General features: G+C 44.7%; 1 protein-coding gene across 2 annotated transcripts in view; it reads right to left on the reverse strand.

Moving 5' to 3' along the window:
* Window positions 1-3,645: 3,645 nt before the first annotated feature.
* Window positions 3,646-25,242, reverse strand: part of LZTR1 (leucine zipper like post translational regulator 1) — a 46,522-nt gene continuing 24,925 nt past the window's right edge. For both annotated transcript variants that reach the window (XM_078787083.1, XM_078787082.1), the window contains 14 exons: window positions 24,288-24,427; window positions 22,916-23,117; window positions 22,618-22,728; window positions 19,904-19,996; window positions 18,937-19,032; window positions 18,640-18,808; window positions 14,955-15,124; window positions 13,523-13,567; window positions 13,318-13,432; window positions 12,593-12,719; window positions 7,745-7,894; window positions 6,279-6,384; window positions 5,982-6,062; window positions 3,646-5,855 (listed from right to left, as the gene is read on the reverse strand). In XM_078787083.1, the coding sequence (XP_078643209.1) occupies window positions 5,727-5,855; window positions 5,982-6,062; window positions 6,279-6,384; window positions 7,745-7,894; window positions 12,593-12,719; window positions 13,318-13,432; window positions 13,523-13,567; window positions 14,955-15,124; window positions 18,640-18,808; window positions 18,937-19,032; window positions 19,904-19,996; window positions 22,618-22,728; window positions 22,916-23,117; window positions 24,288-24,427 (1,734 nt within the window). In that variant the 3' untranslated portion in view covers window positions 3,646-5,726. The remainder of the gene's footprint in view (window positions 5,856-5,981; window positions 6,063-6,278; window positions 6,385-7,744; window positions 7,895-12,592; window positions 12,720-13,317; window positions 13,433-13,522; window positions 13,568-14,954; window positions 15,125-18,639; window positions 18,809-18,936; window positions 19,033-19,903; window positions 19,997-22,617; window positions 22,729-22,915; window positions 23,118-24,287; window positions 24,428-25,242) is intronic.

Below are 25,242 nucleotides of genomic sequence, written 5' to 3' on the forward strand. Positions count from 1 at the left end.
AAAGAAACCCGCATCGCTCGAAAAATGATTATGTGTAACGTGGGTCCCGTTTGTTGTGAAAGCAAAGCAGTCACTCGCTGGCAGACGACCACTCGTTTACGGATGACGTCAGAACTGGTTTTCGTTTCCGTGTCCTCCGGTGCTGCGTTATGCACGAATCTAGCAGGTGGAAGTGCACTCTCGTTTTCATTTTGGTGAAAACGAAGCATGGAGCAGGTCTGATGCCTCAAACTCGGATACTCCAATATTTACAGAACAACATCATACAGCATACTTAGTACTTACTGTTTCCTGAAACTTTATTTTTCCACTCACATGTAACACTTAGTGGACCCAGTTTTGTAGCCATATATATATATATATATCTTCATCTTCTTCTATGTTCCATCTTCTATCTTCTATCTTATTATTATATATATATAAAAGAAAGTTTTTGTTACTTGCAAAATCGAAGATTTTTCAAGTATATTGGTCAGTTGCGTTTGTGGTTCTGTCTGTCTGTCTGTTTGTTTGTCACCGGCCTACAGGTCACAATTCTAAACCGATCGTCACGAAACTTCACCAAGCTGTATAGGTCGTCCCAATTGAGAAGCCTATTGTTTTTAGGGTCAAAAGGTCAACATAGGCCAAAGGTCACCAACTTTGCCAAATTTCTAAAATCCTCAATTTTCATCCGATTGACTTGAAATTTGAAGAGGACTTGCATATCTGGTCACTGAATTCAACCACCAAGTATTTTTGAGGTCAACATAGGCCAAAAGGTCAACATAGGCCAAATTTCTAAAATCCTCAATTTTCATCCAATTGACTTGAAATTTGAAGATGACTTGCATATCTGGTCACTGAATTCAACCACAAATTATATTTTGGGTGAACATAGGCCAAAAGGTCAACATAAGCCAAATTTCTAAAATCACCAATTTTCATTCGATTGACTTGAAATTCTAAGAGGATTTACATATATGGTCACTGAATTCAACCACCAACTATTTTTGAGGTCAACATAGGCCAAGTTTTTTAAATCCTCAATTTTCATCCGATTGACTTGAAAATTGAACAGCATTTGCACATTGAGTCACTAAATAGGGAAACTAAATATTTGAGGTCAAAAGGTCAAAGGTCAACTCAAGATCAATCTTACAAAATCATCATTTTTCATCTGAAAAATCGTCACTTTTCTTCCTTTTGACCCGAGCTTTGATCAAGATTGTCAATTTTAATCTTGATGAAATTGACAATTTGCTGTATCAATGGAACTTTTTTTCTTGGGGTTGGGGGGCGGATTTTGCAAGTATCGTGCTCCGCATGACGTCTTCTTGTTTGTTTGTTTGTTTGTCTGCACGCGCTAATCTCCTGAACGGTGAAAGATAGGAGGAAACCTCTGAAACAAAAAAATGTCGGGGCGGGCCCCAGGAAGGTTATAGGCTAGGTGGTGAGGCCGGTCGAGGCCGCCTTGGCTTGGCTGGGCCCGTTTCGCAATTAAAAGCTGAGCTGAATTATAGTAGTCAATCTTCTATCGGAAGCCTCTCCTTAGTGAAAGACATTAAAGCCCGCTTGGAGTTTGCAAAAAAGCACCTAAAGGACTCTCAGACTGTGAGAAACAAGATTCTGTGGTCTGATGAAACCAAGATTGAACTGTTTGGCTTCCGTCTGGTCACTCTGCCATAAAGCCCAGATCGGTTGCAGTGATGGTTGTCCTTCTGGAAGTTTCTCCCATCTCTACACAGGATCTCTGGAGCTCAGCCAGAGTGACCCTCGGGTTCTTGGTCACCTCTATTACCAAGGCTCTTGTCCCCCGATTGCTCAGTTTGGCCGGGCGGCCAGATCTTCTTTAAGAATTATGGAGGCCACTGTGCTTTTGGGAACCTTCAATGCAGCAGAAATTTTTTTGTAGGCTTCCCCAGATCTGTGCCTCGACACAATCCTGTCCCTGAGCTCTGCAGGCAGTTCCTTCGACCTCATGGCTTGGTTTTTGCTCTGATATGCATTGTCAGCTGTGAGACCTTATATAGACAGGTGTGTGCCTTTCCAAATCATGTCCAATCAATTGAATTTACCACAGGTGGACTCCAATCAAGGTGTAGAAACATCTCAAAGATGATCAAGAGAAATGGGAGGCACCTGAGCTAAATTTCAAGTGTCATAGCAAAGGGTCTGAATACTTATGTCAATGTGATATTTCAGTTTTTAATTTTTCATAAACTTGCAAAACTTTCTAAAATCCTGTTTTCTCTTTATCATTATGGGGTATTGAGTGTAGATTGATGAGGGGAAAAATGAATTTAAACGATTTCAGCATAAGGCTGCAACATAACAAAATGTGAAAAAAGTGAAGGGGTCTGAATACTTTCTGAATGCACTGTATGTCATGGCAAACATGACACTCGATCCTGGGCATCGCTAATTGTGCTCGTACGGTGACTGACGCAAGACATCTGGATCTGATGGACAAGTGATTACAAAATAAACGTCCAACAGTTACACCCCTCGATCCCTTGGACCTATCATAAGCGATCTCTGGATTACAGAATGAACAGTCACAAAACAATTCGATAAGATAAGGGATTTACACAGCAGGCAGCTCCATAATTACTAATATGAATTTGTTTTACTGTGCGGAGGCGATTAGCAATTAAGAAAAAAGTTAATCCGGATGTAAAGAGCTTGTAAACGTCGACATGACACATTGACATGCAGCACGGAGTTTAAACTGTAAAACGTGGTTCTGAAAGTTGCTTCTCGTGATCTCACGAGTCCGAAGTGTCTAGCTCTATAACGCCAAACGACAATATTATGGTAGGGTCAAAAGGAGATGGAGATCGCGCTCAAGGATATGCTCCCCCTACAGAAGATGCTCGCGCTCAAGGAGACGGAGATCTCGCTCAAGGAGATGGAGATCGCGCTCAAGGATACGCTCCCCCTACAGAAGATGCTCGCGCTCAAGGAGATGGAGATCACGCTCAAGGATACGCTCCCCCTACAGAAGATGCTCGCGCTCAAGGAGATGGAGATCGCGCTCAAGGATACGCTCCCCCTACAGAAGATGCTCGCGCTCAAGGAGACGGAGATCTCGCTCAAGGAGATGAAGATCGCGCTCAAGGAGACGGAGATCTCGCTCAAGGATACGCTCCCCCTACAGAAGACAGAGATTTCGCTCAAGGAGACGGAGATCTCGCTCAAGGAGACTGAGATCTCGCTCAAGGAAACGCTCCCCCTACAGAAGATGCTCGCGCTCAAGGAGACGGAGATCTCGCTCAAGGAGATGAAGATCTCGCTCAAGGAGACGCTCCCCCTACAGAAGACAGAGATTTCGCTCAAGGAGACGGAGATCTCGCTCAAGGAGACTGAGATCTCGCTCAAGGAAACGCTCCCCCTACAGAAGACGCTCCCACTCAAGGAGACAGAGATTTCGCTCAAGGAGACGGAGATCTCGCTCAAGGAGAAGAACCAAGAGAAGAAGGACGAGGACAACATTCAGCTAACTCCGAAGGTGTACGTCTCACCCCCTTCAAGATCCACCTGCAGCGGGCCATATGTGCCAAGTAAGACCAAGTTATTTGAAGATGAACGATCAAAGGCTAACGATATATGAAATGTATATTGCTTGTGTGAAAATTCTAATAAAGGATTGAAACAAAAACAAAATGATGTTTTGTACATTTTTTTTTCATTCATTCATTCTTCTTCTTCTTTGAAGTTGAAAGATTAAAGTGCATTCCAGGAAAAATCACAAAACAGTTGGAAAATGTCCTTAAACGAAAATATCCGCAAGTGAAAGTTTTCGTGCAGCCTCAGTCTGCTCACTGCAGGTCACGTGATCCAAGACAATGGACAAATAAATGAGCACATAAGTGGCATCAGGATACACTTAGCACATAAAGGACAACGAACCCTTCCTTTTCCCCAACGGTCTCATTTCAGATCATCAGTTTGGTTTCAGACCAGGTCACTTTACCTTGGACATGTTGCTTCTACTCTCCCCCCGAAGGGATGGCAGCTCTCAATCTCAGACATGGGATCAGGGATGTCTCTCCATACATGTCTCAAGTATTTGATAATCTGGCACCCCTGCCTTGATCTGCAAACTCTCGGCTTATGGCATCCAGAGCCACCACCTCTCATAGATCACTGACTTCCTCCACTCCCATATTCAGCATGTAGCTCTTAACAGGATCTTCTCCTCTCCCCATCAAGGCTGGGGTAACCCAAAGCATCATCTTGGACCCAATCGTGTCCCTCATCGTTGTCATCAATGATCTTTCTGATTCCCTGGAATATCCTGCCTAACTCTTTCCTGATGATTCCACCCACTCTATCATTTCCCATCCTTCAGACAGGCAGGCATCAGCCTCTTCCCTCTCTGCAGACCTGGATAAAATTAGGAGCTCGTTCAACACTTGTAATATGTCTTTTACCCCCGACAAATCCCACACATTCACCCTGCCTCTCCGAAAGGACCGTCTGACAAGTCCTCCCATGTACTTCCTAAACAAGCCACTTTAAAAAGTTAAGAAACTCAAACTTTTGAGCATCACCATGAGCTTTCTTGGCCAGACCATATTTCCAAGATGGCCTCCAAATCCAGCCGCCAACTGGGCATCCTTATTTGTGCAAGGTCCTTCCTTGGCCAATCAGAACTTTAGACAACCAACAAGCCCTTCATTTTCAGCTTGAGTGCTGCTCTCCTCTTTGGGCTGGTGCCCCTGCTTCACATTACCCTCCTTGATGCCATGGAAAGTAAGGCTCTCAAGATCATTGGGATCTTCTGCAACAAAGCTGAGTGTCTTGCGCCTCTTGGCCTGTTACTTTCACATCGCAGACAGGTTGGTAGCCTCTCTGTATTCTACCACCTCCTTTTTGGTCTTGCACCCTCTGCCCATTCGTGGCTCCGTCCCTCCCAGGTTTTTGCGGAGCACACAGTATGCCAGTAACCCCCTTCTTGTTAAACTCTCAAAATCCAGGCTTACTGCTCATTTCCTCTCACCTGTGGAACCAACTTCAGTCTGTTCAGACCATTCTTTCTTCCAGGGCTTCAAGACAGCTGTGCACCACTACATCAGGTCATCAGGTCATTCCAGGGCTGTGCACCACGACATCAGGTCCCCCATCCATACTCGTTATCTTTTCTACCCCAAATTACCCCAATCCCAAGCATTCCCTTCTCCCCCTCTCCTTGATCTCACTTTCACTTCAACTCTACTGTTGTCGTTTCCCTCTTTCCTATTTTGTTCCATTTCATTCTGCTCTAGCTCATCCAAGAGCCTCGACCATGTAGAAATCCTGCATGGTCCCGTATCTCAGTGGTCGAAACATCCAACCTGACCCTCGCTTTGTTTGGTACAGGTTAGTTGTAGGTGCCTTCAGTTTGGAATTTTGAACCAGCATTCAAGTCGCTTCCTTTAAAAACTTGCTCAGCGTAGGCAAAATCATTCACAGAATTTCAGTCTTATCTATCAAACGTTTTTATTTTTACAAGTTCTACAATAAAAAAAAGTCCACTTCAACCTTGAACTGCCTTCAGTTGTACATTATACTCCAAACAAATTATATCATTGTGCTTCGCTGCAAAAATGTACAAACGGGGACATTTAAATAAATTCCACAATAAGTCCATATGTGCAGTATTTACAGTTGCTACAAATTAAAGTCTAAGAACGAGAGAGAACATTTACTTTTGATTTGATTTGTCGTCGAGTTTCATACTACAACGAAAAACAAACTGCCCATCAGATATCAGGAATTGTGATCTCCCCGATGCCAACATTGCCTCCTCCTGCCAAGTAATCCGCAAGAGAGGCCAGCACATCCAACAGGAGCTCCCGGGTAAGCGTCCTCAGCTGCGGTAGCTTGCTCACCTTTGTACACGCGAACATACATGGATCCTACCATTTACTGCAAAAGGCTAAATCATATGGCGGATGCATGATCAGCAAGCATAGGTAACCAGTACTGTCATCTCCAATAGACCATATGCATCTCACCTTCGGAAAATGATGCACGATGATATGGAGACAATGCTTTTTCATATCCCATGCCTGGGTCTTATCTGCCGCTTCCAATATCTAGGGACAAAGTGCACACAACAAGAAAAACAGCGAAAAGCATAGGTGACAACACAGAGGAGGAATTACGGACCAGAAGAGATTCTCCAATATGTGCAGATACAACGATGGTGATGCAAAGCCAACGATTATGGCCAAATTACACTCCCAGGCCCTCAATGGCAGGTCAAGTAGGCAATAAGCATGACGAGGATAACATTGAATCAACACGCTGACCTGCAAGACATTCTGGAAGGTCACGTTCATTTCAAGGTTGTGCCGACAGTAGGCCCTCAGGCGGTTGTTGGTAAATCCATAGTAGTAAGGAGCAGAGAACAGGTAGCTCAGTAAGAGAATGTCAAGGTTACAAAAATAAAACAGCCCGCCTGTCATTTCTCAGTCTCCAATGTAACCAACGGGAAGAGGGAGCATGGTCGGAAGACGAGCGGGATGATGCTTAACCTCTGAAGGCAACCAAACTCAAACTTCAAAATCTGACAATCGCCACATCTCATAATAAATTTTGCACATCAAAATTTAATTTTATTTGAATTTAATTTTTTTAAGCTTTAGATTAAAAAATGTTTTATTTTTTATTTTAAAAAGCCATGTGTTGGCTTAATGGTAAAGGTTGCTGGCTTGAGAGTGCAAGATCCTGAGTTCAAGCTCCTGTCATGCTGATTAATTAACACCAGGTGGGGTTGACTCAGCCTGTCATCCATCCGAGGTCGGCAAAATGAGTGCCAGCTTGCTGGGATGAATGAGCCATTCGGGTAACCTGTGTCGGAGTGGCGACCCATCCAGGATTGTGCCAAATAGCCAAGGAAACTGCTTCGGCAGTCGTATACATCGTCACGGTGCAAAAAGGAGAGGGCGTCATCACATTTATTTAAAAATTGATCACACCAACTGAAAGAAAAAAGAATGTTCGGTTTAACAATAAATACACTGCAGGGAATTTCCTGGCAATTTTGGTGGAAGCTAACCACCACCGCAAACCCCTGCTTTAGCGGGAAAAAAATGGCCTTAAAACGATCATTCATTCATTCATTCATATTCATTCAGTCCATTTTTTCTGTACAAGGGTCTAGGCTCATGGAGAAGCCAAACGATGAAGGGCATCGGGTTTACAAACTTCCACAGGGTATGGGGAGGATGAGCAAACAAGGAGAAAAGGAGGATAACACAAAAATGAGGACATCTGGAATGGCACTCGTTGAGCTGAGTGCATATCTCCACCAGGCTGAACAGTTTACGTTTTGTATCCCACCCATAGGCCAAATCTGGATCCGGAAATGAACTAACATCTAGTCGGCCTGTTCCCGTCACCTAACCAACTCACCATACACGATAAAGGGCATCACAGACAAACACAGACAAACAGACGGTCACAGACAGGTTTACTAGTAACAATGGCCTGGATAGTTAAACAATGGGAGTCCGTGAATGTGACACACACATGACATCACGTGCATTGTGGCCACAAATGACGACATGGTCAACTCCATAGAAATTACTTTCAAATTCATCAGAGCTGGTTGAAGTGGTGATTCGTTAGGAAGTGTGCTTTTTTAATAAATAAATAAAAATAACTTTAAAAAAGTAATTTTCAAAATATGAAAATATTAATTTGGGTTTACTCGAATCAAGATCATTTAGCAAAGTAAAGTAATAAGCAGTCTCAGGAATATCAAAGTGGATACAGGGAATCCTCAGGAGGCATATGAACATCTCCATGGTAGATGTAACGAAGAAGTGACTCGAAGGCCTGTGGGCTGGGTACCATTTCCCCGATGCTGATTGTTACACGGCCATCCTTCGGTGAAAAAGACCGAAACATGGCTTCAAAATAGCTGCAATACGAGAGGGAAAGAACAAGGAAACGAAAAAACATGTTTTAGGGTTACACACTTTTTTTTTAAAGTTATAAACCTTTATATATATACCAGCAGAAGTACCCGGCATTGCCGGGCGGGGGAGGGGAGGGGAGGGGAGGGGGGAGGGTAGGGGAGGGGAACGGGGGGGAGGGGAGAAGAGGGGGGGGAGGGGAGAAGAGGGGGGATGGGGAGGGGGAGTGTGAGGGATGGGAGGGATGGGAGGAGGGAGGGGGGAGGGGAGGGGGGAGGGTGAGGGATGAGAGGGTGAGGGATGGGAGGGTGAGGGGGGTGGGAGGGGTTTTGGGGGGAGGGTGAGGGGGGTGGGAGGGGGGAGGGGGAGGGGGAGGGGGAGGGGGAGGGGGAGGGGGCAGGGAGGGGGGAGGGGCGAGGGTGGAGGAGGGAGGGTGAGGGGGAAGGGGGAGGGTGAGGGGGAGGGGGGAAGGGGAGAGGGAGGGGGGAAGGGGAGGGGGAGGGGGAGGGGAGAAGGGGAAGGGGTAGAGTGGAGGGGGGAGGGAGGGGTGAGGGGGGGAGGGGAGGGGGGAAGGGGAGGGGGAGGACGGACGGGGGAGGGGGAAGGGGGAGGGAAGGGGAGGGCCAGTCAACAATGACGTTGCAGTTCTCATGGTCGGAGAGCAGCACAACAATCGCGACATCGTCCTGCATCTTCGCAAGAGCACGAAGCGGCTTTTGGAGACTCACCGATCCTGTGACCCACGCCCTCCAGTACCGGCGTTGCCGGGCGGGGGAAGGGAGACCCGTACATTCCAAACCCGTACATTCGCCCTCTCGACTCAAGCTCGTATTCGATTCGTATTCAAAATCGAAAGTGGAAAGGGGAAATCCTTCGTATTCGAATTCGTGAACACAAAATATGAATTAAAATTTAATTCATATCGCACAAAATCGACACAAAACACGATCGCATAAAGGTGAAAAAACGCAATCGATTTTCGCCCTGAATTACGTGCAAACGTGTGACGTGTGACGGGATGGAACATCACGTGATCGCTCTGAGTGAATCAGTGAGCTGTTCTGGCACTGGCTGAGATTAGTGGGAACTTCGCTGAAATGCGCTGAGGTAAATATGAATAAAAAATATGGATCTCGTCAAATATGGTCTCGGCCATGTTCGTCCCAGGCTCAATGGCCATGTCTATGCCAAATATCAAGCACGTGAGCCTCTCCGTTTCGGAGTCAATCGGTAACATCACACACACACACACACACACACACACACACACACACACACACACACACACACACACACACACACACACACACACACACACCCAGTGTTTTATATATATATATATATATTTAATTAAATTCTGAGAGATGAAAATGTACCAGAAAAGAGGACGGTGGGCCAAATTTCAGCTCTCCAGGACGGATGGAACTTCGAAAACGACCGGCTCAAATATTTGAAACGGGACGAACAAACAAAGCTCAGATGAAGTTAAATACAAGTGTGTAAATAAAATAAAAAAAGGCCGACAGACAAACATACGACGTGACAAGTGAGATGACAAAGAACAAGCCTCGACTCTGATTCTGCAACTGGACCAGACGAATTCAGCCCACGGGTCCTAAAATCCTGCTCTGCCGCTCTATCTCACCCTCTCTCTATTCTTTTCACCCTCTCTTTTGCTCAAGGTCATCTGCCATCATCTTGGAAATCAGCAAACATTACCGCTTTACACAAAAAGGTGCAAAAACAGATCCTTGCAACTACAGACCAATCAGCCTTCTCCCAATTATCAGCAAAGTCATGGAATCCATCATTGCTTCGGTTATCAAATCCTTCCTCTTCTCCAATGGCTTGATTTCTGATCATCAATTTGGATTCAGACCAGGTCACTCCACTCTGGACATGTTGCTTCTGCTGTCTCAACAATGGATGGAGGTCCTCAACGCCAAACAGGAAATCAGAGCTGTCTCCCTTGACATATCACATGCCTTCGATACGTTCTGGCACCCCGCTCTGATCACCAAACTCTCCTCCTGTGGTATCCATGGAAATCTCCATGCATGGCTTGCGGACTTCCTCTCCAGTCATAGTCAACGTATGGCCCTGAATGGATTTCTCTCATCTCCCCTTCCTCCTGTTCAGGCAGGAGTTCCCCAAGGTAGTTTTCTGGGCCCTGTGCTTTTACTGGTCTTCATCAATGATCTCTCTGACTCTCTGGAAAATCCTCTCTATCTCTTTGCTGATGACTCCACTCTCTGCCACTCCATTCCTCATCCCTTAGATCGGAAGTCTGCAGCCTCCTCACTCTCTGCAGACCTGGACAAAATCACAGACTGGTCAAACAAGTGGCACATGTCTTTCAATCCTGACAAATCTCACACTCTTACGACGTCTCTCCGAAACGACCGACTGGACAACCCTCCCATCTACTTTCTCAACAATCCTCTCCAAGAAGTTCTGTCACTCAAGCTTTTGGGTCTCACTATCTGCCATGATTTTTCCTGGGAAAACCACATTTCAAATCCGGCCTCCAAAGCCAGTCGCCGACTGGGCATCCTCCGTCGTGTGAAGTCCTTCCTTGGCACACCTGAGCTCCTCACCACATGCAAGGCTTTCATCCACAGCTCAATGGAATACTGTTCTCCCATCTGGGCTGGTGCTCCTGCCTCACACCTAGCTCAGCTTCACGCTGTAGAAACCACGAATTTTAGGATCATTGTTATCTCCTGCTATGAAGCCGATTCTGAGGGCCTTTCACTCTCTCACCGCAGACAGGTTGGTGGACTTTGTCTTCTACCAACTCCTCTCCGGCCTAGCTCCACCAGCTCTGTCTGTGCTCTGTCCCTCAAATATTGCTGCAGGATGCACAATATCTGCCAGAAACCCTCTTCTGGTGAAACTGCCAAAATCAAGACTCGATGCTCACCTTCACTCTTTCATTCCTCTTTTCCCCCATCTTTTCCCCCATTTTCCCATTTCCCCATTCATGGAAATCTCCACGCATGGCTGGCGGACTTCCTCTCTGGTCGTAGTCAACGTGTGGCCCTGAATGGGTTTCTCTCATCTCCTCTTCCTGTTCAGGCTGGAGTTCCCCAAGGTAGTGTTCTGGGCCCTGTGCTTTTCCTGGTCTTCATCAATGATCTCTCTGACTCTCTTGAAAATCCTCTCTATCTCTTTGCTGACGACTCTACTCTCTGTCGCTCCATTCCTCATCCCTCAGATCGGCAGACTGCAGCCTCCTCACTCTCTGCAGACCTGGACAAAATCACAGACTGGGCAAACAAATGGAACATGTCTTTCAATCCTGATAAATCTCACACTCTTACGATGTCTCTCCGAAAAGACCGACTGGAAAACCCTCCCATCCACTTTCTGAATTATCCTCTCCAAGAAGTTCTGTCACTCAAGCTTTTGGGTCTCACTATTTGCCATGATCTTTCCTGGGAAAACCACATTTCAAATCTGGCCTCCAAAGCCAGTCGCCGACTGGGCATCCTCCGTCGTGTGAAGTCCTTCCTTGACACACCTGAGCTCCTCACCACATACAAGGCTTTCATCCGCAGCTCTATGGAATACTGCTCTCCCCTCTGGTCTGGTGCTCCTGCCTCACACCTAGCCCGTCTTCACGCTGTTGAAACCAAAGCGTTCAGAATCATTGGAATCTCCCGCGATGAAGCTAACTCCAAGGGCCTTTCACTCACTCACCGCAGGCAGGTTGGTGGTCTTTCCGTCTTCTACCGACTCCTCTCTGGCCTTGCCCCCCCAGCCCTCTCTGGGCTCTGTCCCCCAAATATTCCTACAGGTCGCACAAGATCTGCCTGCAACCCTCTTATGGTTAAACTGCCAAAATCAAGACTTTCTGCTCACCTTCACTCCTTCATTCCTCTTTTCTCCCACCTCTGGAACAAACTCCCTCACTCTCTTCAATCCCACTCTACCCTCCAGGTCTTTAAAACAGCTGTTCACCACCATCTCTTATCCTCCCCCATCCAAAACCTTGATCTTTTCTACCCCCGCTAATTTCGGTCCCCATGCGTTTTATACCTCTCCCCCCCCCCCCCCCCCCCTCCTCCCCTTCCCACGCCTCCTGCCCCCAAGCCCTCTCCCTCCCACACTTCTCCCTGCTCTCAAATGTTGTGGTTGTGTGCTTCCCCTTCTCTCCCCATCTTGGCTTCCGCTCCCTCTTTTGTATATTTTGTTTGTCTGGTTGATTTGTTTGTGAAATAAATGTTAGCTCTTTCACGAGCCTCGATTCAGTATACAAAAAATCTCTGGAACAAAGTGCCACACTCTCTTCAATCCCACACCTCCTTCTAGGTTTTCAAAACAGCTGTTCACCATCGTCTCTTATCTTCCCCCATCCAAAACCTTAATCTTTTCTTCCCCCGTTTCCTGAAATGTTTCTACCATGAAAAGAAAATGTTTTCATTGTTTTCATGAAATGTAACTGCCATGTTTCCTGTTCTTTCCTGAAATCGCTTGTAATGTCCATCTTGTTTATCCCGTGTACCCTGGCCCCAGCCCTCTCTCTTCCACAGATCTCCCGATGTCCCTGTTCCCTACTGATGTTGTGCTTCCCTCTCTCTCCCTCTTGTCTCCCACTCCTTTTATTCTATGTCCTATGTGTTAGCTCTTATACGAGCTTCGACCAAGTATCCAAAAAAAATGAAATTGGAAGCAATAGTAAGTGGGTGCTGCGTACGTACCTGGAGCGTGCGGTGAGGATTGCTTTATGAGCTGGGGTCGTTTGGTCATCCAGTTGAAGCTGAACATCACAAAATTCTGCTCCGCCACCTTCGAGATAAGCTTTCATGTCTTGCTCCAGTGAGGTGCCTTCAACACATTGTGTCAGCTTACTCAGTTTACCTGGCTCAGGTTCTACACAATTTACTCTCATAAGTAAAATGAATGTCTTCTTTATCTGACTCCCTGCTACCCCAAAGGAACCCAAACGCTCAATCCTCCCTTGATACCCTACAAAATAGATATGACGTGTTAAAATAGATACCGTGAGAGGGGAGTTAAAACAACAAAATATCCGTACCATGGGAGGGGGGGGGGGGGGGGGGGAGAGGTGTACATTACAAAATGTTTCCCTAATGTGAAAAGGGGGCTAAAATTACAAAATTTCCCTCTCACCCGCCTTCCCCCTCTCCCCCACACCCCTCATCTCCCTCCTGCTCCCTTCGCTCCCTTGCACCACCAATCCTTTTCATCGTACCTCTTTTTATCCTTTTAATGTTGGCAACAATGGAATTGTGAATTTATAACTTTGCAATTTATGTAAAAGTATACTGGGGCTTCCACTGTCCTCCACAATGTGATAATTAAGTTTGAAAAAGATATTAAAAATATGATAAGAATTAAGCAACCATAGGGCACCATTGGGGATGGAAGACAAAACCAAATATAAAATCATTAAAATTTTTACCGATGTCTGTAGGAGTGTCGGGTGCAGTGCGAAGAGGAGGAGGCTGCTGCTTCCGGCGGACAATCTCTACAAGCAGGGCTGGTGAAAGCTTTTCAAATTCCTCACTCATAATCACCTGCCAAGTACAACCAGACAATAAAGACCAATCTTAAACAAGGGGCACGTTAACCAAACATCCCCCAAAGTGCGACACAACCCAACTCACCTGAATGTAATGTGATTCCTTAATCACGAAGTTCAGGCAGAACTCCTGATAAAAAATAATAAGGGAAAAGCGAGGGAAGGGAAAGGGAGATGGAGAGAAAGAAACATTAATATTGTGTACTTCTTTTTTATTTTAACTGACTTGCTTTCACAAATATCTAGCATCTCAATTTAATACTAAGGAATGAGAGTGGGCGCTTGGTATTGGCTTAACGGTTAAGGTGGTTGGCTTAAGATCTTAGGGTCTTGGTTTTGAGACCATGTCATGCCGTTGAAATAACACCAGGTGGGTTGACTCCGCCTGTCATCCTTCAGAGGTCGGCAAAATGAGTGCCAGCTTACTGGGATAATAAGCCATTCGAGTATCTTGCGTCGGAGTGGTGATCCATCCAGGATTGTACTCCTTAGCAGCTCCTATATGCGCTTCACAGCATGAAAGGAATGGTTATTGTTAATGAGAGGGCGAGAGGGGTGCTCAGGTTGGAAAAGTTTTAATTAAAGGGAGGAATGCAAAGGAGGGGAAGATAAAATGAAGTAGGGGAAGGGGGAAGTGTGGGAAGTGAGGGGTTGGGAAGACACAGAAGAGATTAGGTATCGTAATAATGCTCATTGTTGGATAATGGAGTTTTTGAAAATGCACGCACGTGGCGGACGTGCTGCACAAAAGTTTGTAAATTTATGTAATTGCCTTCGTTGCCGGTGTAAGGTAAGACAAAGTAAACCCATTAACTACAACTCAAAAAACAACTGAAGACAGTGGCCATTTTTTAAACTTTGCTCAGAATACCTTTTTGCTCTGATGACAGGTAAAACCCGAAACGACAGCACCTTGTGATCCTTGATGGTGGATGACTCAAATTATTTATTCTTATGTTTGTATTCTCTTGTGCCACCAACACAGACCACTAGTTTTGTGCTGAAATTTGCAACCACATTTTACACCAGAAGGAGGTTGCATTTGAAGAATGAAAGGAATGAAAGGCATGAAAAGTAAACTTCAACAAATGGCCAAACACGAAAAATATCTCAGATATTATGTAGTTCACGTTTCTATCGCCTTGTTGTCGATGTGTAATCAGGCCTTCGGGTTTGTTGATAAAGGCAGTTTTGCCACTCCCATTGGTTGACATCAGGGCTTAAAGGCAGAACAGATGGTATTTTAAGGAATATCTTAACCACAACACAATTTAAACACAAGGTATTTATCATATTGTAACCAGATCTATGCACTCGGGGCATGTACACATTTGTTCTACAGCTCACAGAAGGTTGTGAAATTACCTTTGTATGTGTGCAGTAAAAGGCAACCTCAATTAGTGCCTTGTAGTGCATGTAGTGTGGTGCATGTAGTGTGGTGCATGTAGTGTGATGCATGTAGTGTGGTGCGTGTAGTGTGGTGTGTGTAGTGTGGTGCGTGTAGTGTGATGATTTGCCTTTAATAAATCAAGCCGGAGACGACAGGCGTTTGCCAAAACAGCCAGCACGTTGGAAAGCCCCACCGAAACGTGCAGAGATTGCAGGGACAGTTGCTCGAGGCGAGCCAGACCGAACCGGAGTGCTAGGCGATACACCTCGCTCATGAGCAGCACATCTTCCACATAGCCTGGTTCAGGGGAGACATGGGATGTCGATTTCACATGCTTCTTGGAAGTTCGTTTAACTTTAATTCATAAGCAATACAGTATATCAATAACCCAAGATTATCAACATTCTGTGGCCAAATAATGCAATTTTCTTTTTCTCCGTATATTTTCAATGCAAAGAGAGTCCAGGCATTCTTCATGGACCTGCCAGGTTGAGTGCAAAACGGTAGTTTCACAAGATTACTGCTATGTACAGAAAGTGCAACCACTCGGCACAAAAGGGAACAGCTGGTTGGTGTCACTAGAAGTTTCCGTGGTGCCAGTCAGGCTCCGTGGATGGGATCTCACCTGCCCACCGGGTGCATAATGAGGTGATGCTTCACCTTTCTTGTGAAGCTCCCAAAATCCAGAATCACTGCTCACCTCCACTCATTCGTTCCTCTTTTTAACACACTTGTGGAACCAACTTTCACATTCTCTTCAATCTCATTTTCCCTCCAAGTCTTCAAGACGGCTCTTCTTCACCATCTCAGATGTTCCCCCATCCAAAATCATGATCTTTTCTACCCCCGTTAACTGCCCCTCACCCACATCCACAAGCCCATCTCCTTCCAAATTTCCAGTTTTTTCTTTCTGAGAGTTTCCTTCTGGATCCATCTCGTACACTCGTACATAACATGCATACTCCTCTACCCCTCATTCCTGCCCAAATCCCGTATTTGTCGAAGTCTCTCTCTATTTTATCATTCAATCATGCTGCTGGTGTTTCCCTCTCTTTCTACTGTTCCTTTTGTTCTGTAGTGTCCTGATTTGCTCAGTATTCTAGCTCTTCCATGAGCCTTGACTTTGTCCACAAGTACAGATACAGTACAGCACAAGTACAGTACAGATTGAGCCTGGTGTTGGCTTAGTGGTTAGGGTGCCGGCTTAGGATCCTAGGATCCTGGGTTCGAATCCTGGTCGATCGCTGAATTAACGCCAGGGGGGTTGACTCAGCCTGTCATCCTTCCGAGGTTGGCAAATTGAGTACCAGTTCACTGGTAATTCCCTGTGTGTCGCAAGAGTCGACTAACAGGGTTGGCGGCAAGAAGGGCATCCGGCCGTAAAACATTGCTTCAAAAAGGGGACCATGGTGCCCGAAAAAGGCCAACCCCTGATCTGCAGGGAAAAATGGCCTCTAAAGGTGGTTCTACAGATACATTCAAAGTACACCGCCACCATGCCAAATAAATAAATAACATATCCTCCAGCGCGCGGCATGGGGTTGCCGCCATGCAGCACATATAGATGGCATTGGGAGGGAGAGATGTACAATAATTGATTGGTTAACTGTGTAATTAAAATAAATAATAATAGTAAAATAATCAATTTATTAATCAATTGGCTGATAGCATACCTAAACCACCAGTGTTTCGAAGCTGCAGTTTTTAGAAAATTAATTAAATTATCAAAAAATTAAACAATTACATTACTTGATTGAGCAATCAATTATAAATCAATTATTTGATTAATCAATAAATCAAAAATATCCTTTATAGCCAAATCACTTGGTCAATGTTGTGTACAAATATCAGCTTCCTAGCTCAAAAGGTGCCCAAGATATTGCCGAGATGAGAAAAAAAAAAAGTGATTAATAATGAAAATAAATAAATAATAATGGCAAAATAATGAAATTATTAATCAATTGGCTAATAGAATACCTAAACCACCACCCTTTCATTTGAATCTGTAACTTATTAAAAAACTAGAGAGGTTCCAGGGAACCTGAACTCAACTGGTCTATATCAATATGGTTAGCATATGGCCAATATGGCCACCAATATGGCCACCAGGTCACATGACCTATGATGTCATCGTTATGATATGCATCCAATCAAGTGCCATACCATACGTGGTCAAAGTTTCAACTCAATCAATCGTAAAATGAAGGCAGAGATGCATTTTAAATGTTTTCATCCAATCCAATATGGCCGCCATGTCATGTGCCCGATGACGTCATAATTAGGATATACATCCGAACAAGTGATATACTATAAGTGGTCAAAGTTTCAACTCAATTGATTAAAAAATGAAGGCGGAGATGCATTTTAAAGGTTTTCATGAAATCCAATATGGCCGCCATGTCGCGTGACCTATGATGTCACCGGTATATATAACCGTAATATATGTGTTGAGGTTTGTTGCATACTGTCTACACACCAAGTTTCAGCCTTCTAGCTACATTAGGAAGTACCAGATTGACAAATATTGATTTTTCAATATGGCCGCCCTGCCGCACCCACTTTTGGGCGTGCAACGCCCAAATGCAATCCCAAACTGGTTTATGTCTTAAAGATGCTGCATAACAAGTTTCATCAAATTTAATCAATATTTGTGACTTTTAGAGTGTAGATGTCGAATTGTTTACAGATGACAGACAGACGACAGACGGACGACGGACACTGGGTGTCGCAAAAACTCAGCTGGACATAGTCCAGTTGAGTTAATAATGAAGTAATTAATAGATTAATTAACTAATTAATCGATGAATTGATTAATCAAAAAGGCAAAAATACCCTTTACAGTCAAATCACTTGGGCATTGTTGTGTACAAATATCAGCTTCCTGGCTCAAAAGGTACCTGAGATATTGCCCAGATGAGAAAGAAAATAAATAAGTGATTAACAAATTGATATTAATTAAATAAATAATCAATTAATTGATCGATTAATTAAAAAATAAAAAATACTGTTTTTGCCAAAGCACTTGCTCACTATTATGCCCAAATTTCAGTTTCCGAGCTCAAAGGATGGCTGAGATATCGCCCGGACAAACAAGAAAGAAAGAAAACAAGAAAGAAACCGGAGTGAAAACTGAGAACTCCCTTTCAGTGCGCGTCATCGCCGCCCTCCTCCCACCCCCCCATGCAGCACTTTTTCCCCAGCAGCATGGAGATGGAATAGGAAAGGAGCGGTGTGCAAAAACAAAAGCACGAGTTACCTCATTTGGCTGATAAAGCAAACGTCTTAGTTGTTTTGACGAGCAATCCGACTGGAATCAGTCATTCGTTATCAGATTTACTTGGAGTCAACGCCATAGAATTTGCCCTACCTCCTACTATGTATTCCTCCCCATTTCTCCTCGTGATTATTGCTGTTTGTTTTTGTCATTCATTGTCTACAACAATAGGGCAAAATGGAGAAGATTGTCATGGGGACCGCAAGGCTAACCCCCACTCTTGCAGGGAAAATGGCCTTTAAAATGCCTGTTTTATTGTTTACAACAGCAGTTCCACATGTGCATATGCCATATTCTGCTGCCATAGTGCATTTGTTCCTTCACCATGTATAATCTACAGTAAGCTCTGGAACAACAACTTTTATAGACCATTTTTAACAACTGATGACATCGGCATCATTTTCTCATCGAATCATCTCTCTTGCAATTCTCTATTCTTTGTCAACACCTGCACACAAGCCTGCAAGTCAATGACAGGAAATCACACAACTGCACAACTGGACTTCTCTTGCAAAATGCAACAACCCCCTCGGCTTGCCTTTACGAGGATGACTGATGCGATCGGTGTAGAGAAACTGGAGCAGCATCTCAAAGGGCTGCAGCTGCGCCTCTCGAATAACAACACGGATAGCCGGTGGCCGAAGATCGTCCGCATCATCTGCTCCCGCGTCATTCTCGGAAGTGGGTGCCCTGCCCTCCCTGAGGCACTGTGCGGCATGAGAAGAAGCACTGTAAAATGTCATATAATGTTACATGGCGTAATTTGAAACTATGTTGTACAACCTGGATTGGTTTGGTACACACAACCAGCAAAACCTGAACCACATCGCCACACCTCCTCTCGCTCTTCCTTTGCACTGCAGATTTTCTCTCGCAGTTTGCGGCACCTGGCTGTTACTATAGAAATGTGCGCCCGCGTCCTTTGCTGTTCCTGTAAAACCCATAAAATCATTTGTCCATTAGGCAAATAGAAAAGTGACATCAAATATTAATGGATCGGGAATTCGAGAATAATATGAAGGATAATGGAACCAAAGAAAAAGAAAATAGCTTATATGTTGAAATCACTCAGACAAAAATGTATCATAGTGGGAATGGCAGATATGATCATGAGAACATTGCGCGTTCCTAGACAAAACTAGATTTTGGCAGCACCGATGACGATGCAAGAACCATCCATCTCAACAATGATTTTTGTGCTCTTAATTCTGGTCCCCTTTGGCCTATCATAACTGCCTTCACTGTCCAATGGTGCGTTTTCATGGAATCGTGTCATATTGTTTGTTTAGGATAAACAGGAAGTACATGAGCATGACCAAAACTATGATTATTTATTTCAATCACCGATCGGTATTTCGTTTCGAATATAAACGAGTCATGCCTCCTCTCCATGCAAAGAATGCTCTTCTCAGGAGTCTTGGTCACACTTTTAGAATACCCCAAAGAGCCCAATAAAGCAAACAGCCAAAAAACAACATTGTAAAGGAGATCGAAAACAAACATTTCCCCTTCGCGGAAATGGCACAACTTATGCAATATCAAAACCAACAATTATGGAAGATATATGACCCCGGTTTCAAACTGATTCTGCTCAAGGTGTTGTGCTTTAAAAAAAAAAAAGTGGCCTAAAACCACAGGTGAGCAAGCACAGTCTGAAAGGTAGTGCTCAGTGACAGATTTGATCATCGAGCACCATCCACATCGTCCTACAGATGAAGAGCATGAATAAAGATATGCTTAGCATTCAATATCCGGCAAGGCAGGTGTACATCCAGGTATGCTGTAGCACAACAATAACTTACTTCTGGAAGAATGAACTCGATGTCACAAAACTGTTTGTTCTCCCACAGATTACCGTAATCATCATGCAGCGTACATCGAGGGTAGGATGAGAACTGCATGGTTAAAAAAAAGGGAAGGAAACAAACGATTTATCAAAATTATTTACAGCTTACAAATTGCAACACATCTTGGACAATTGAAAAGTAGAACATGTGCCGTGAGAGCCAGGTGGGCGCACACCACCTAGGAGTGCCAATAATCACATTTTATCAATAGTGTCTCCATAGTGATTATGAGGGATTTGAGCATTGTTTATTTGCACAATGGAGGTCCTTCATGTCTCTTCGTCACTGTTCAAAAATATACATACAAAGATACTGACATAATACAACTAACACTACTCCTACGACAGCCCCAATTACTTCCAACTTCTTGTGGTGTCGGGCAACGCCTTTCACAAACCAGCTGGCCAGTCATTCAACAGTGGACAATTTGAGCAGGAATTGTAATCGGTTCAGGGTGCTCGCCTACTCTTCGTGAAATACGTCATGGGCTCTTTAATGTCCACCACATAATGGCAGACAGGATGCTCAATTTAATGTCAATCCGAGGGATGGTGCTCCTTGTACTGCAACGTCTGGCCTGTAAATCACGACTCCGACCGTTCACAGTTGGATCGGGTAGCAAATCCACACTAGACAGTTCAAACATGAGTGTGCTGCTACCTCTCCATCATCCTGCCGAGACCACACTGTAAAACCGTCCAGGTTATAAAAAGCAGAACCAAGAAAGTGCAAGTTAGGCCTACACCATACACAGAATTACCTTACATAACATGGTCTACATTTGCAATTGTCCCCCAACCTCCACAAGTCATGAAGCACAGTCTGCGCAGCAGCTCAAACACAAAGAACCACTTCACCCATGTGCATATGTAAAATGTAGATGCCCCCTTAGAGGCATTAACAAAACTTAGAAGGGCACTCGGTAGAGCGCATACCTCTGCTAGGCTGAACAGTTTATGTTTTGCATCCCACTGATAGGCCGAATCTGGATCCTGACCTGAACCAAAATCTAATCGGCTTGTTCTTGTCACCAAACCAACTCGTCCACCAAGTTTAGTCATAAATCGTCCATAACTTTTTGAAGTATCATGTTATATATCGCTTTTCTCCCAATCTCGCAATGGTGAAGAATCACTTAAAAATTAAATAATTCTCACATCCGAATCCATATTCAGAGATCTTCACCAACATCTAATAGATTCAGTCTTGCCACACACGCAACCTTGTCCACCAAGTTTCGTCCAAATCCGTCCACAACTTTTTTAGATATCCTGCTATGTATCGTAAAGGAGGGTTTACCGTGGGAGTTGTTGTATGCAGATGATCTGGTGTTGATTGCAGAAAGTATGGATGGACTGAAGGAGAAGATGAACAAGTGGAAGGAATGTATGGAGACAAAAGGTCTGAAGGTGAATATCGGAAAAACGAAGGTGATGGCAAGTGGTAAAGCATGTGGTGAGGTGGAAAGAACTGGGAAGTGCCCGTGTGCTGTGTGCAGGAAGGGTGTCGGAGTGAACTCCATTCAATGTACAATGTGCGCTGAGTGGGTTCATCAAAAATGTAGTGGTTTGAGAGGGTCATTAACCAGTGTGGCAGCTACATTCAAGTGTAAGGTGTGCACAGAGGGAGCTGCAGATGGAGGAAATGTTGAGTTGGATCTTGTAGACGGCGTGAAGCAGGAAGGTGTGAAAACATTTTGCTACCTAGGAGACATGCTGAATGGAGAAGGTGGATCAGACTCGGCCACGGTTGCTCGAGTGAGATGTGCATGGAAGAGGTTTCAGGAACTGAGTGGCGTGCTGACGAGGAGGGGAGTGTCGTTGAAGCTGAAGGGAAAGGTGTACGGTACATGTGTGAGAAGTGTTATGATTTATGGGAGCGAGACATGGGTAATGAACGTAGAGCAGCAACGAAGGCTGGAAAGGGTGGAAATGCGAATGGTTCGGAGGATGTGTGGAGTATCGTTGAGAGAGAGAGGAAGACAAATTATGAATTGCGAAAGATGATGGGAATAGAGCCTGTGATTGATGCTGTGAAGAGGAACAGGTTGAGATGGTTTGGTCATGTGTTGAGGAAGGATGAAAGTGACTGGTTGAGAAGAGTGATGGAAATGAATGTAGAAGGAAGTAGAGGATGGGGAAGACCGAGAAAGACTTGGCTAAAGATGGTCGAAGAAGAAATGCGGGCAAGGGGGTTAACAAGGGGAGATGCAGAAAATAGGGCAAAATGGAGAAGATTGTCATGGGGACCGCAAAGCTAACCCCCGCTCTTGCAGGGAAAATGGCCTTAAAATGCCTGTTGTTGTGTTGTTGCTATGTATCGCTTTTAGCCGATATCCAGATCTTGACCAACTCAATGGTGTAGTATCACTTAAAAAATTATACGAGCCGGATCCAAATCCGAATCTTCAACAAAATCTAATAATTTTGTCCTTGTCACATACTCGACCTCTCTATCAAATTTCGTCCGATTCCATCCACAACTTTTTGAATATCCTGTTGACAGACAGACAAACAGACAAAAACAGACAGACAGACAGGGGTGAAAACATAACCTCCATCCACCTTTAGTGGTGGAGGTAACAATTTCATTTCTTTGACATGCTCAAATAAGAACTTGAAGTGTTTATTACGTTTGACCATTCGGCTGTTTCGTTTCAAGTTTATTACCTGAAATCGATACATTTCTCCACTGCGGACATTGTTGTCTACAGTACCACCAAAAATGAACATTCCGTCATCAACAACAGCAGCCGCGTGGAACACCCGTCCAGATGGCAGCTTTGGAAGGGATGCACAAACAGAAGAGAGAGAGGGGTTTGAAGTGGTACAGAAAGAAATGATTTGCCCTCTTTCGTGAAATTAGAGCAGATGACATGTAGACATTTTAGATTGTAGATGATAAAAAGAAAGTGAATGAAAAATAACCAAATAATTACTATTCACTCAGCTCAAACATCATGTTTACCTCACTGTCCTGCGCAGGTGTAACAACATCCCAGGTGAGGCCATCAGTGTCATATACATGAAGCTCGCTGGGCAGTGTATTGTCAGCAGCACCAGCGAAAACGTACAGCCTCCTGTTGTATGCCACCATCGTGTGCCCGTAGCGCCGCTGAGGGGGCGCTGGGGAACCCCTAAGCAAGTGTTCCGTGGGAATCCGGAACCACCTGGGCAAAAAAAAAAAAAGACAGATTGATAAGGAAACATTGCAAAAGCAACATGCATTTTACAGCTGAATCTTATCTATAGCATGAACTTCTGGCTCATGGAAGAATGAGAAAAAGCAACGTACTAAGGGAGTGGAGCAACAATTAAAGGAGAGAGAGGAACCAGTAACCATGTTCATGACATGGAGTAGTTGCAGGGCTGCAGAGCTGAGAAAGCAGAGGCAGCTGCACCAGAGGATAGGCAGTAAAAACCAAGCGGCCTCCAACCTGTCTGCAATGTGTGAGTAACAGGCCTTGTGCTTCAGCCTAATTGTGACAGACTCCAATGAGCAATTTACATTTCCCAGAATCCAGGAGACAGAACATTTCCATTGAGTTATGGACTAAGCCTTGAACACCTAATAGTTCAAATTTAAAAAAATTTTTTTTTTAATGATGGAGGATACTCAGTGCCTGGGTTTGTCGGAGAGGTAGCTCCCCCAGCTCTGTCTGTGCTCTGTCCTCCAAATATTCATACAGGTCGCACAAGATCTGCCAGCAACCCTCTTATGGTGAAACTGCCAAAATCAAGACTCTCTGCTCACCTTCACTCATTCATTCCTCTTTACTCCTGCCTCTGGAACAAACTCCCTCACTCTCTTCAAGCTCACTCCTCTCTTCAGGTCTTTAAAATAGCTGTTCACCACCATCTCTTGTCTTCCCCCATCCAAAAACTTGATCTTTTCTACCCCTGTTAATTCATCCCAAATCCACTTTTCTGAAATACCGACCTCTTTCCAGGAAGTCCTAGCAGTGTCCATGTGGTTTTTTTTTTTTTAACCTCTCCCACCCCTCCCCCTTCCCATGCCCCCCCCCCCCCCCCAAGCCCTCTCCCTCCCACAGATCTCCCGATGTCCCTGTTCTCTACTGTTGTACTTGTGTGCTTCCCTCTCTCTCCCCCATCTTGTCTCCCGCTCCCTTTATCATACGTTGTATGTGTCAGTTTGTTTGTATGTGATTAATGTTAGCTCTTACACGAGCCTAGATCTTGTATACCGAAAAAAAGGAAAAAAAACGTTTTGTAGTGTGTCTTAGAGGTTGTTTAGTTATACGAGGAACAAGACTCGGGCCACGACACTGCTGGGATAAAATGTCCAAAAGACATTGGCAATTCGCCCTGTATAACCTTACGTTTTCTGATTAAAGTTGAAGCAGTAGAGATTGTTGGTGATATTTGCTCCACTCTGACCCGAGAACACAAACAGAGAATTGGAGCAAACGGCCACCGGAAAGTTGCAGCAGGATGGCGGAATGTCCCCACGCTGCTCTATCTGTGAATAGAGATAAAACAGGGTGGAAATACGTAACTGAAAATCCTCTATGCCATCTCAAGTGAATATAAACTAAGTAGACGACGACACAAGCAAGGGACTCACTCAGAAAAAGTTACATGCTGATGACACAATTTGTCAAATCGCCGTCCTCAGTTTACCTCCACAATATAGCAACATGTTCGATCCCGTGAAGTCATGGAATCCATCATCACAGACGACATCAAATCCTTCCTTTTCTCAAACAGTCTGATCTCAGCTCATCAGTTTCATTTCCGACCCCATCACTCCAAGCTGAACATGCTGCTCTCCAAACAACATATGGAAGCCCAGAATCTCAGACAAAAGGACAAGTTTCTCTCTTTTGTTGGACATATATCAAGCACAGTCTGCCATCCTGCCCTGCTCTCAAAACACAGCCGAGTGGCATCCAACACCACCTCCCTTCGTGGCTGGCTGACTTCCTCCACTCTCGTAATCAGAACGTAGATAGCAATGGCATCCTCTCATCCCCTCTCCCTGTCAAGGCTGGAGTACCCCAAAGCAATCTCTTGGGCCTAGTCCTGTTCTTCATCTTCAACGATCTGATTCTCTGTAAAACCCTCCTTATATTTTCACTGACAACCGCACACTCTGTCATAGCATTCCTTATACTGGACATTCAGATAGGCGGGCAGCAGCATCTTTCATTTCTGCAGACCTTGACAAGATCAGGACCTGGTCCAAAACCCTGACATCTCACACTCTCACTTTGTCACTCGATAAGGACCGTCTGTCAAACTCTTCCATCTACTTCCTTGGCAAACCATTTGAAG

Source organism: Myxine glutinosa, chromosome 11, assembly GCF_964187855.1.
Source record: "Myxine glutinosa chromosome 11, kmMyxGlut1.1, whole genome shotgun sequence".
In the NCBI taxonomy this organism is placed as follows: domain Eukaryota; kingdom Metazoa; phylum Chordata; class Myxini; order Myxiniformes; family Myxinidae; genus Myxine; species Myxine glutinosa.